Source organism: Brassica napus, chromosome C5 (genome assembly GCF_020379485.1).
Source record: "Brassica napus cultivar Da-Ae chromosome C5, Da-Ae, whole genome shotgun sequence".
Taxonomy (NCBI): Eukaryota; Viridiplantae; Streptophyta; class Magnoliopsida; order Brassicales; family Brassicaceae; genus Brassica; species Brassica napus.
In genome coordinates, this window is record NC_063448.1 from 52,080,859 (window position 1) to 52,092,377 (window position 11,519).

At 31.7% G+C, this 11,519-nt stretch overlaps 2 protein-coding genes across 2 annotated transcripts; one reads left to right on the top strand and one right to left on the bottom strand.

Annotated features, from left to right (window-relative positions):
* Nucleotides 1–1,753: 1,753 nt before the first annotated feature.
* On the bottom strand, nucleotides 1,754–3,795 carry LOC106454267. Its single transcript, XM_013896414.1, has 7 exons — nucleotides 3,603–3,795; nucleotides 3,420–3,516; nucleotides 3,206–3,330; nucleotides 3,021–3,105; nucleotides 2,806–2,935; nucleotides 2,038–2,253; nucleotides 1,754–1,918 (listed from the first exon to the last, which is right to left on the bottom strand). The coding sequence occupies exons 1-7, from the start codon at nucleotides 3,793–3,795 to the stop codon at nucleotides 1,754–1,756; spliced, it is 1,011 nt and encodes a 336-aa protein (XP_013751868.1).
* A 6,125-nt stretch (nucleotides 3,796–9,920) lies between these two features.
* On the top strand, nucleotides 9,921–10,406 carry LOC125587349 (secreted RxLR effector protein 78-like). Its single transcript, XM_048757614.1, has one exon. It carries the CDS (start codon nucleotides 9,921–9,923, stop codon nucleotides 10,404–10,406), a length of 486 nt encoding a protein of 161 aa, XP_048613571.1.
* Nucleotides 10,407–11,519: the final 1,113 nt, after the last annotated feature.

Genomic DNA, 11,519 nt, shown 5'->3' on the forward strand with positions numbered 1-11,519 from the left:
AAATTTCGTCAAATCTATCTGCATACGATCAAAACATGACAATTTTAATACAGTAAACGGATAGAAACAGTATTAAATAGTATATAGATAGCGAAACAAAGTTAAACTATAACCTTCAAAGTCTGAATCATAAGCTACTGCATTACAATCCTCTTCACTTTCATCACCACTAATTTGCTCTTGAAATGCATCACTATGTAAATCCTCATCCAGACGATCAATAAAACTGCATATATTAGTTTTGTCTTGTAAGCCAGATCGTGGTCTCTTTCTGATGCCAGCTTTGTCTATAAAAAAATAATAATAAGTATTTTGTCTCTGAATTTCTTTCATATGATTTAGACTCAATGTGGTAATGATATCTATAATTACATGCTACAGATGTGAGACAACTTCTCTGTAAAGTTCCATATGAAGCTTGTCCAGTTCCACAATCCATACCTTAGAATGATAAACGTATAGTTTTGGTTAGATTCAAATGGACAATGGTGATATAAGAACATCAACATTAGCGCATTTGATCCACTGAAACTTACTTGTAGCACATTTGATTATGTTTTGTGGTGTACATGGAGTGAGTTGTTTCGGTTGATGTACATTAGGTGAAATACCATCAGTGTGAATGTATCCAATATCATGAAATAGTCTCTTATAAACCGTAGACACAGGAAGATCCAGAGTTCGGATTGATTTTCGGTTCACACATCTTTTGACTTGAACTAAATTCCCACTGTTATGTTTTCGTCTAGTTATCCTCTCTGCTTGTTGTGTCGAATCCCCTCTTTGTATAGGGGGAAAACCTTGTTTCCTCTTCATTATATCTGCAAAGCTATTCGTTGGGTCAAATATCAATATGTAAACCATAAAACTAAATCTTGTTGTGGTGTGTGTCAAATAATATACTTGATTACGTTTCTTAGTCTCGAGAACAGTCTATGGGAGTTCCAGTGATGATCAAGCACGATTTTACAGAAAATGAGACAAGTGCACGAGAATAAGAAAATTTATGTGGAGTGAAGATGCGTTATTTTGTTTGCAAAGGCGTCCAAATTAATTAGTTCCTATAATCTAGTAATATTATGCTATTACTTTCGATTATTTAGTTCCTATAATCTAGATAAGTGATATGGCGTGATTTTATATATCATTTAGTTGCTCAACTATTTTTTATTCATTAAATTTTCATGATATATGTAAACAAACATATTGATTTCCTCAAACATGCTCTATAATTTAATGGTTTCCGTATTTTGTTTTGAATTTTTTTTAAACAAACAAATATGGCATTTATAATATTTTATTACCCGATCAAATAAGATTGTGTATTAATTAAGATATTGTATTTTTTTTTTTTGGTTTCAGAGATCATATTGACAATGTACTGTGGCTTGATGAAACACTCATAAACTGGGAACTTCTAATGTACGTGGAGTCCAAGTAAGTTTGTTTATACTACATTGTGTGATAGAAAATTAAGTGGTTTGGTTGGATTTAATTCGTGGTCTAGTAATTCAAAGTGGTTTGATTAGATAACATTTGGGGTTTATAAAGCTTTCTCATATTAGGTTTTGCTATTGAAATATTAATGTTATAGATTCTAGTTTGCTTACTAAATAAATAAACAGACATTATTAAAAACCCATAATTATTAAGTAAAACTCAGAAAACGAAGTGTCTGTTTTATCAAACAACAGACATTATTAAAAAACTAAACATTAATTTAAAAAAAAAAACAAAAAGCAATATAAAAATACTAAACATTCAGCTCGTCATCTTTAATCTTCTCCATCTTCACCACCTTGGTGCAAAGTTTTTTGGAAGTTGAAGTCTGATCAACTTGATCTTTTTCCTTACGCTTTGAAAATGGGGTTGAAGAACCTTCTGATGAATTTGCTTCACTTTTTTCTGTTAAAGAAACCTTACCACATAACAAAAATACATTGAAATTCTTAGTTGAAATCAGAACAATGATTAAGCAAATAAAGGTCTTTCTATAATACACGCCATTGCATCATTTCATATGTATTTTAAATATACCTCTCCACCGGACATAATTGATGAAGCAGAGCTAACATGTGTAACCGGCTCAGAGTTGGACTCAATTTGGAGAATCTTATCACCAGACCATACTTGTGAAACCAGAAAGATGTCTGAGCCATTTTTAACATTTTCAGAGCCAAGAGTCAGACCAAAACAAATAGATTTTCCAACTAAATCTGTTATAGCTTGAGGCAAAATATCTGGATCTTCAATCTGTATATTTAAAGACGAATATAAATTGACTAAGTATATAAAATATATTTGTGATAATATAAATTATTATAACCTCTTCATAGGAACCATCCTAAATATCTTTAGCCTCGCAGCCCACAATGATTTTAGCAACAGAATCAAGAAGCATCAGTTTGCAAGTACTTGTGTCATCCTTGACATTCAGATGCAATTTGAACATGTTCCGAAATCAAGCAAAATCATCACCAATTACAACTGTAAATGTATAAAATAAAATTAACTGTCATGTTACTACAGAAAAAACTAACTGTGGGGTTACACTGGTGGTATTAGCACGACAAGTTGTGCACCAGAATAGTGGTTTGTCATTTGGAGGTAAACTACCACCTTCCTTCGATTTGATTCGAAGGCAACGTTTGTTACACATGTTCCGGCTAACATGACCAAAAATAAACCAGCTCCAATCTGTATCAATAGATTCGATTGAGCAGACTATTTTGCAGAAATAGTTTTAGAAAACATAAAATGTTAACGTTGGTAAATATAATGTTATGCAGAAATTTTGAAACAAACCTGAGTTGCCATGATGATTTCAGAGATAGGTTTAATACCAACATCATTCCAATCATCAATTTGATCCTTCATCTGACGCTTATCGTTCTTTTTATCAGTTAGAGCGAGAGCAAACTCATCATTTGACATACTGAAAAATGTAAAACGGTTTTTTTAGGTTTATAAAATTTTACGATCCTGAAAATTAGTACTATTTCGGATCCAGGTAATCTTACTTGTTTTCCAAAGCCAGACATTCGGGTAAGTCAGGATCGAAACAAATAAGAGATGAATCAAAAGCATTGGTTATCTGCACATCTCCTACACAAAATAAGCATGGGACATTTAGTAAATATTATAACAATATATAAATGGATATATATAAATATACCAACGATAAAAGGATCTATATATTTAATACCTCTGTAAAACCCAATTTTAGCAAAGCGGATCATGCACACCATATTAGGATTATTTGTTTGTTGGAGATGCTCTTCAAGCTGTTCTGCATATTTACCCCACAAAGAACATGCAATGCTTTGACCCCTGAAATAGTTAGGTTTTTAAAAAAATAATCTGTAAGTATATATAATATATAGCGTAAAAAAACTGTAATAATATCTTGATTCACTTACTTGATGTCCATTAAACGAAATTCAACTTTCTTCTTATCATTCCCAGCAACTTGGACAGTTTGGATCTCATGAAGACTGAACACTTGACCAATTACATCTGTCAAATAATTAATTGATTAATATTAAGACAATATACATATATTAAGAAACAAAATCTCAGCGTCAAACGGCAGACTGACTAACCGATCAGTAAGTTAGTATTAAGAGTTCCATTTTCAATCTTTTCAAAAGGCGGGAAATTAAGGAACTCATCATCACACTCAAAAGTACTTTGGTCTATAGAGGTGTCTGCAATGATTAGACATTGTAAGTATGGTCTGTAGGACGGTACTGTCCTCTTGCGTGAGACACTGTAAATGTGTCTATGAGTCGCCATTCACCAAGCCTAAGTTTACTCTGTGTAGTTTTTATGAGACTATTCCTGGCCGAACAGTGTATCTTAACACCCTGAAACAAAACAGAACATACAACTTAGTACATATACATAGTTATTTTGCAAGTTAAAGTACATAAACAAAATCTTAAACAGAACATAAACCGTATAAAACTAATTTTACAGTTTCATCTGCGAAAATCATCTCAAAGGTATCTCCTCCATAATTGGTTTTCTGCCTCCAGGAGTGAAGCAACTTAACTTGGACTCGCCAGCCCTGTTTGTAGGGCTTGACGTCTTTTAGTAACGAAAGTGCTTGGATCATAGACATAGCTCAAACTGTTTTAGTTTAGGTGATGGTTGAGGTTAAGGGTAGAGCCATAGATATATATATAGCTCGATAGGTTTGTTAGGGTATTTAGAGTGAATATACCGTGACTTTATTCGCAAGCAATCTTGTATATTAATTGTAGAATATTTTAAATAGGTTGTTATGGATAGTTGTATCGTAGATATGCATATCTTGATATATTAGAGGATATTCTTCTTACTTGTTTCGATATTTTATAAATTTTAGGACATTTCAAATCGGAGTTGAGGGAAAGTTATAATTCGATAATATTGTTAGAATATCCTTTTTTTTTGAACGTTATTGTAACATGATAATGTGTAAATTAGTTGTTTCGATATAAGAAATAATATATAAGATATATCTTATTCTATTGTTGCAACAGAAACTTGAATTTGAAAAATCTTGTGCGGATAGTTACTTGGACTGCACATACGATATATTGGTTAGATGGTGATATGATATATTACCTCTGTCTAAATGGACCTAATGATATATTGGCTATATGGTGATATGATACAACGGGTTTGATGGTTCTTTTCAGGTGAGCATGTTTAATTTTTACGTGAAACTGACAAAAGCAATCTGAAACAGAGGTTTTATGGACTATTTTAGGTGAAATTGTCGAGCTGTTAACGACATGTATATTAACAAACCAGAACTGTATAACAGAACTAAACATAAACGAAAATATATTAGTCTATGGTGGAAAAAGATTTCAAAACGATGGATTGTGTTTTATGTTTTAGATGGTTTACATTAGCACTATAAAACGGAAATCAAAATGATTGTTGTGCGGGTCAAAATTGATAACCACTCTGATTTTATAGGATCCGATTAATATTATGAATGATATATTATAAAGCAATATTATTAGAAGATAAATGAATGATAACTGATTTCTAGGAATAAGTCCAATAGGTCTATTTTTTAAAATATCACACATGAATCAAGGTTGTGACTTCTGTTTTAATATATAAGATATATAATGTGATTTTAAATAAATAACATATCAAACTTCCTATAAAACAGGAAGTCAACCAATTAAACCCATAAAATTTAAATATATATCTTGCCGTAAGAAAAAGAATAAGAAAATTTGAATATTCTCCCATCTAATCTATTAATTTAAGGTTCTATTTTTATCTACTATTAGCAAGTCATAGCAAGACTACCTAAAGAAAAATTTAATATAACATATTTGATTATTTACATTAATAATAAATCAACTATAAATTTGAATTTTATTTTTTAATTATAAAAAAATCTGTTGAGAAAGAATCTAACAAAATCTTACTTAAAATTTAAATATTTTTATAAAATAACATATTAATTAATTTCATAATTAGTAATATAATATTGTTATAAATCAATGTTAACTAAAATTTTATTATAAAAAAAGAAAATAAAAGTTATATACAATTTTTTTTAATAAATTATATAATTAGATTCTATATTATATTTAAATAGAAGTTCTATAAGAAATAAATATGATAAAATTATTTTAAATAGGTGAATTAAGAAATTTTATTTTTTTTTAATTTTTTTCATTTAAATAAATTATCACTCATCATTAAAATGAGTTAAAATTCGTAAACTATATAATATTTTTATACAAAAATAAATTTTTTTAACATATGTTAAACTTTTATATCTACAACTATATATTATCTTTTATTTATTTTGAAACTCTAGACAATATATTTTTTTAAATGTTTATATACAAATATATAATATTATGTAATAACCTTTAATTCATATACTATTTTTTTTTTTTGTCATCATTCATATACTATTTAAAAATATGTTATTAGAAAACTATGAAATTTTAGTGGTTCAAATCAAATTTTAATTATATTTTTTTTCTTAATTATAACAAAATCTGTTGAGAAAAATTTAGAAAATATCACCAAAAATTTAAATATTTTTTTACAAAATAATGTATTAATTTAGTAACAAAAACAAATTATAAATGTAATCTTCCAAACTCAAATATAGTACTGTACTTTTTCAAAGTTTACTTGACAAAATATAAATTTTGAAAATAAATATTCAAACTCAAAATGATAATATTTCAAATTTTACAAAATATTAAATCACATATAATAAAGAATAACTTTTTTAAATGCACCACGGAAAAAAACAAACTATATATGTTGTAAAAATTAAAGCAATCGAATATTTTGTAAATATAATTAAAAAAATTAATATCATAGCATCCAAAAAATATCTTATATTAATAAAATTTAGTAAAATAATATGATAGATGCTACTATGTATAAAATTTACTAAAATAATAGGGCTATAATATTTAAACAATTTTTTTTTACTTAAATTCCGTAAAATACTAAAATAATATATGTTAAAGTATATTTTTTAAACAGAGCATGCAAATATAAATTATGTTGAACATATTTATTGTCTATAATATAAATTTTAAAAATGTATAATAACAAAATGTATAAATTAAAGAAAAAAATATTTTGAATGAGGTTTTCTATTTGATTATTTCATATTGTTATTTTATTGTATCTAACTCAAAAATATATTAGTAAGAAATAAATATTAATAACAAAGTAAAATGTATTAAAAATCACTATATATGAATAATGCTGAATAAAAAATATAAACAATAATATTATAGAGTTACATAGTATATAATACTAAAATGAAAAATTTATATTTAAAACATTTGTAATAATATCTAATGCATTTATAAAATGAAAAAAATATACGCACGAACGTGCAGGTTAAAATCTAGTATATATCAAATGAAAGGTCACTTTATTGATTTTTTGCTGTATTACTCGTACATACATTTTGAAAAAAAAATCTTATAATTTCTATTGGTCGATTTTTCTTTAAGAAAAAAACATCACCGAGCAAAATAATATCTAGAACCTACTAATATGCATTGCCAAACAGCTTAAAAGAATAAACTAACGCCGCCGTTAAAACCTGGTTGGATTCTCAGATCCTTCGAATTGAAAAAAAAAATTAAAGAGAATTTCATTGGATGATAACAAGTTTTTCACGTATCCCCTTTGAATTTTAATTGGATTTGGGGATTAGGTTTCTGTGTGATGATATGAAGTCTTGGTTTTTAATGGTATCAGCTATGGATTGACAGATAGGGTTTCAATGGGTGACAAGTTGTTTTTTAATGATCCACGAGAATTTACTTACATTTAGTGTTCTTGTTTGAGAGAGTTGCAAAAGATACGATATTTTATGTCTGTTTTTGTATTGTTGGGTGAGTGATGACTTGACTTTTCCAGCTTTCAGAACTTCTTGCCTAGGAAAAAAAACAGGAGGAGAGATCATTCACATGGTTGGATATGTTGTGTATCTCTCCAGAGGCAGAAATTACAACTATCGCACACGTCCTCAGTACCCATTGATGCTGTGGGAACCAGCAGCTCCTGTTCATCCAAAGCTCATTCAAGAAATTCCAGAAGGATTGACCAAAGATGAAGCTCTAGAGTTCATGGTGAAGGGCATGACACATATGCAAGTTGTGTAAGTATATCTTATTGTTAAAGCTTTAATTTTGCTCTTCCCGGTCTGTTTTGTTACTTTTGAGCATTAACTGAAGTAAATGGGCACATTAGAGCATGATTAACCATGGAGACCCATTAGGATCTCTTAATGAATATTTAAATAATAAAGTTAAGTTAAAAACTTTTATTAAGAGACGGTTAGTTTTAGTGCTCCAATGCTAGAACTCAGTTAAAGGTTCTTAAAAGACTAACCTTGAAGATGCATTTATCCTCACATTGAGACAACTAGATTTGATGGCTTCTGTAAACCTTGAAGAGCTGTTACAGCATAAGATGAGGCGGCATGATGAGCTATATTTCTCCATTGTTTTCCATAGAGAGTGTTGAGCTTCACGTGAGAGCTTGTCAACTTCATTTAGTACCAACACTGCCAAAACCACAAGAATCATGAGTTTGGGACATAGATAAATACTTCTCGTAGATGATTCAAACAACTATTATGAGACCTCTTTAATGATCTCTTGAACGATGTATCTGTCCTGAAAGCCTGCATCACTTGGAGTAAGCTCCACATGATTTGTGCTTGATAACGTAGTGAGCTCCAGATCAATAGTTCTACTCCCAGCCTGCAGTGATCTGAGATTATGTTTATTTGAGAGTTTGGACAACTTGATATGGCATCTTCGTTTGTATTGTTCTTCTCTCCTACGCTGTATAAAGTTCTTATTCACCAAGCATTTTCATCACAAAGTCTTCTTCTCTCCTTCTCTCATTGTCTCATTCTCTCTATTCAACAAAGTAATCACAAAACATTTTACTCTACTTCTCTCATTCTCTCATTTTAATCACAAAGCATATTAATTACAAGTTAATTTTTTTTTATAAAAAAAATTCAAATTAAGAAACTACCATTGTAGCACAATAATTAGGTGATACTTAATTAAAATTTAATAATTAAATAGTCATTAAAGTATATTTAAAAAAACTTATGAGTTTTTAGGGATAATCATGCTCTAACACTAGTTTTTCTTCATGTAAACAAGAGGAACAAAATAACCAATTTTACTCTGATTAAACAGTTATTAGCGAAAAGATGAGTGGAAAGTTTTAAACCTGATTGATATAATAATAGTATTGTTCACCTGGTGTAATAAAAGAGAGACATGGCTTATCTGTAAAAAGCTCGACCGAGTGCTGGTTAATGATATCTGGATACATCAGTTTTCTCAATGTTATAGCGTGTTTGATTCGGGGGTTGCTCTGATCATCTTAGAAGTAGAACACAAATACAGGGTGAAGAAAGTCAAAAAAGAAGACCGTTTAAATTTACGAATGCTATGGGGAAGATGCCAGAATTCAAGAGGTTATTGGGGGAGTTCTGGGGAGAATCAGCACCGCTGTTTCAATCAACCTCAGCAATGTTCAGGCTCACAAAAAAACTGAAGATGTTTAAATATCCTCTTAGGGAGCTGAGCAAGAAGAGGTTTGGGGATTTACCTAGAAGAGTAAAAGAGGCTTTTGAGATACTATGTGAGAAGCAGAGAATCACTATGGAGAATCCTAGGGCGGATGCAATAAAAGAAGAAACAGTAGCATTAAGACGATGGCAGATGCTAGCAGAACTGGAGGAAATTTTTTTTAAGCAAAGGTCAAAGCTTCATTGGCTATCTGTGGGGGATCAAAATACAAAAGCCTTTCATAATGCAGTGAAAATAAGGGAAATCCGTAATGCTATAAATGAACTGAGAAGGCAAGATGGCACGGTGATTAGAGGAGAAGAGATTAAAGTGGAAGCAGAGAGACATTTCAACGAGTTTTTAACTCATCAGCCTTTGGATTATGAGGGGATGTCAGTGGAGGATTTGAAGGAGTTGCTATCCTATACCTGTAATGATTTGGAGCAGTTGCAGTTACAGAGGGAAGTCACAGCAGAAGAAGTGAGAAAGGTGATATTTAGTATGCCAGCAGATAAATCTCCGGGACCGGATGGGTACACCACGGAATTCTTTAACGATGCTTGGGAGGTTATTGGAAGTGATGTTACCGTTGCGGTTCAGTCCTTCTTTGTGATGGAGTTTTTACCAAAAGGGCTAAATTCAACTATACTTGCATTGATACTGAAGAAATATAAGGCTGAAGAAATGAGAGACTACAGACCTATATCATGCTGCAACGTTCTGTACAAAGCAATATAAAAAATCTTGGCAAATAGGTTGAAGGGAATCTTGCCAAAGGTTATAGCTCTCAATCAATCAACTTTCATTAGTGACCGATTGCTAATGGAGAATCTGTTATTAGCCACAGAAGTTGTCAAAGATTACCACAAGGAAGAGATTTCGTCAAGGTGTTGTATGAAGATTGACATATCAAAAGCCTTTGACTCTGTTCAGTGGCCATTTCTACTCAACACACTCAAAGCTCTAGGGTTTCCAGACAAGTTTATTCATTGGATAAATCTATGCATAAGTACTGCCTCTTTTTCTGTTCAGGTTAATGGGGAGTTAGTTGGCTATTTCCAGAGCAATAGGGGTTTACGACAAGGTTGTTCCTTATCGCCTTACCTATTCGTTCTCTGCATGAATGTCCTGTCCAAACTGATTGATAAAGCTGCGGAGAAAAAGAAGATTGGTTACCATCCAAGGTGTAAAAACATTGAATTAACACATCTATGTTTTGCTGACGATTTGATGGTTTTCGCTGATGGAGCTAAAAGATCACTTAAAGGAATTCTAGAAGTGTTTAATGAGTTTGGGAAGATGTCGTGACTTAAGATAAACTTGGAGAAGTCAACTCTGTACATAGCAGAGAGCTCAATGCAGAGTAATGAAGATCTTCTGGTTTTCCCTTTTGATAGAGGACAACTTCCAGTTCGCTACTTGGGTTTGCCGCTTCTTACAAAAAGGATGACTGTAAGTGATTTTCTACCTTTGATTGAGAAGATACGAACCAGAATCAGTACTTGGACGGGGAGGTTTTTATCATTTGGAGGTAGACTTCAGCTAATACAGTCGGTGATTACTAGTTTGGCAAACTTTTGGTTAGCAGCTTTTAGACTCCCAGCCTCTTGTCTTAGAGAAATTGAGAAGCTCTGTCCAGCTTTCCTATGGTCTGGACCAGCTTTAAATACGAAGAAGGCAAAAATCGCTTGGTCGGAAGTTTGTAGGCCAAAAGATGAGGGAGGTTTGGGTATAAGACCGCTGAAGGAGATGAATACTGTGAGCTGTTTGAAACTTGTCTGGCGGATATTATCTTCGAAAAACTCGTTATGGGTGAAATGGATCCATACATATTTGATTCGCAAAGGATCCTTTTGGACAGTGAGAGAAACGTTGCAAGTCGGTTCTTGGATGTGGCGAAAGATTCTAAAGTACAGAGCCAAGGCAAAAGGCTTCTATAAGGTGAATGTGAAGAGTGGGAAGCAAACTTCGTTTTGGCATGAAGCTTGGTCAGATTTGGGTTGTCTGGTAGAAAGAGCTGGTGAAAGAGGTTACATGGATATGGGGATCCATAAAGATGCTACTGTAGAGGAAGTAAAGAGTACTCATCGACGGAGAAGACACAGAATCCCTGTTTTGAACTTGATTGAGGATGAGATAGATAAATGTAAAACGATGGTATCACGGGAAGATGATGTTGGACTATGGAAGTATAAGGAAGACAAATTCAAGCGGAAGTTTTCTACTAAGCAAACATGGAGTCAGTTGCGAACTAGAGGAGTAAACTGTGGCTGGAGTAAAGGCATCTGGTTCACTTATGCGACACCTAAGTTTGCTTTTCTTGTGTGGGTTACAATCAAGAACAGATTATCAACGGGAGAGAGAATGCAAGGATGGGGAGGAAGTGTAAATACAGCATGCTCTCTTTGCGGTGATCCATTA

What these genes read in the sequence shown, in the direction of transcription:
- LOC106454267 (XM_013896414.1), bottom strand. Translation starts at nt 3,795, where the DNA reads ATGGCGACTCATAGACACATTTACAGTGTCTCACGCAAGAGGACAGTA. An exon ending in TAAAATTGGGTTTTACAGAG is followed by an intron (nt 3,106 to 3,205) that starts GTATTAAATATA and finishes TATTTTGTGTAG; the next exon opens with GAGATGTGCAGATAACCAAT. An exon ending in AAATCATCATGGCAACTCAG is followed by an intron (nt 2,254 to 2,805) that starts GTTTGTTTCAAA and finishes TTAAATATACAG; the next exon opens with ATTGAAGATCCAGATATTTT.
- LOC125587349 (XM_048757614.1), top strand. Translation starts at nt 9,921, where the DNA reads ATGGAGAATCTGTTATTAGCCACAGAAGTTGTCAAAGATTACCACAAG.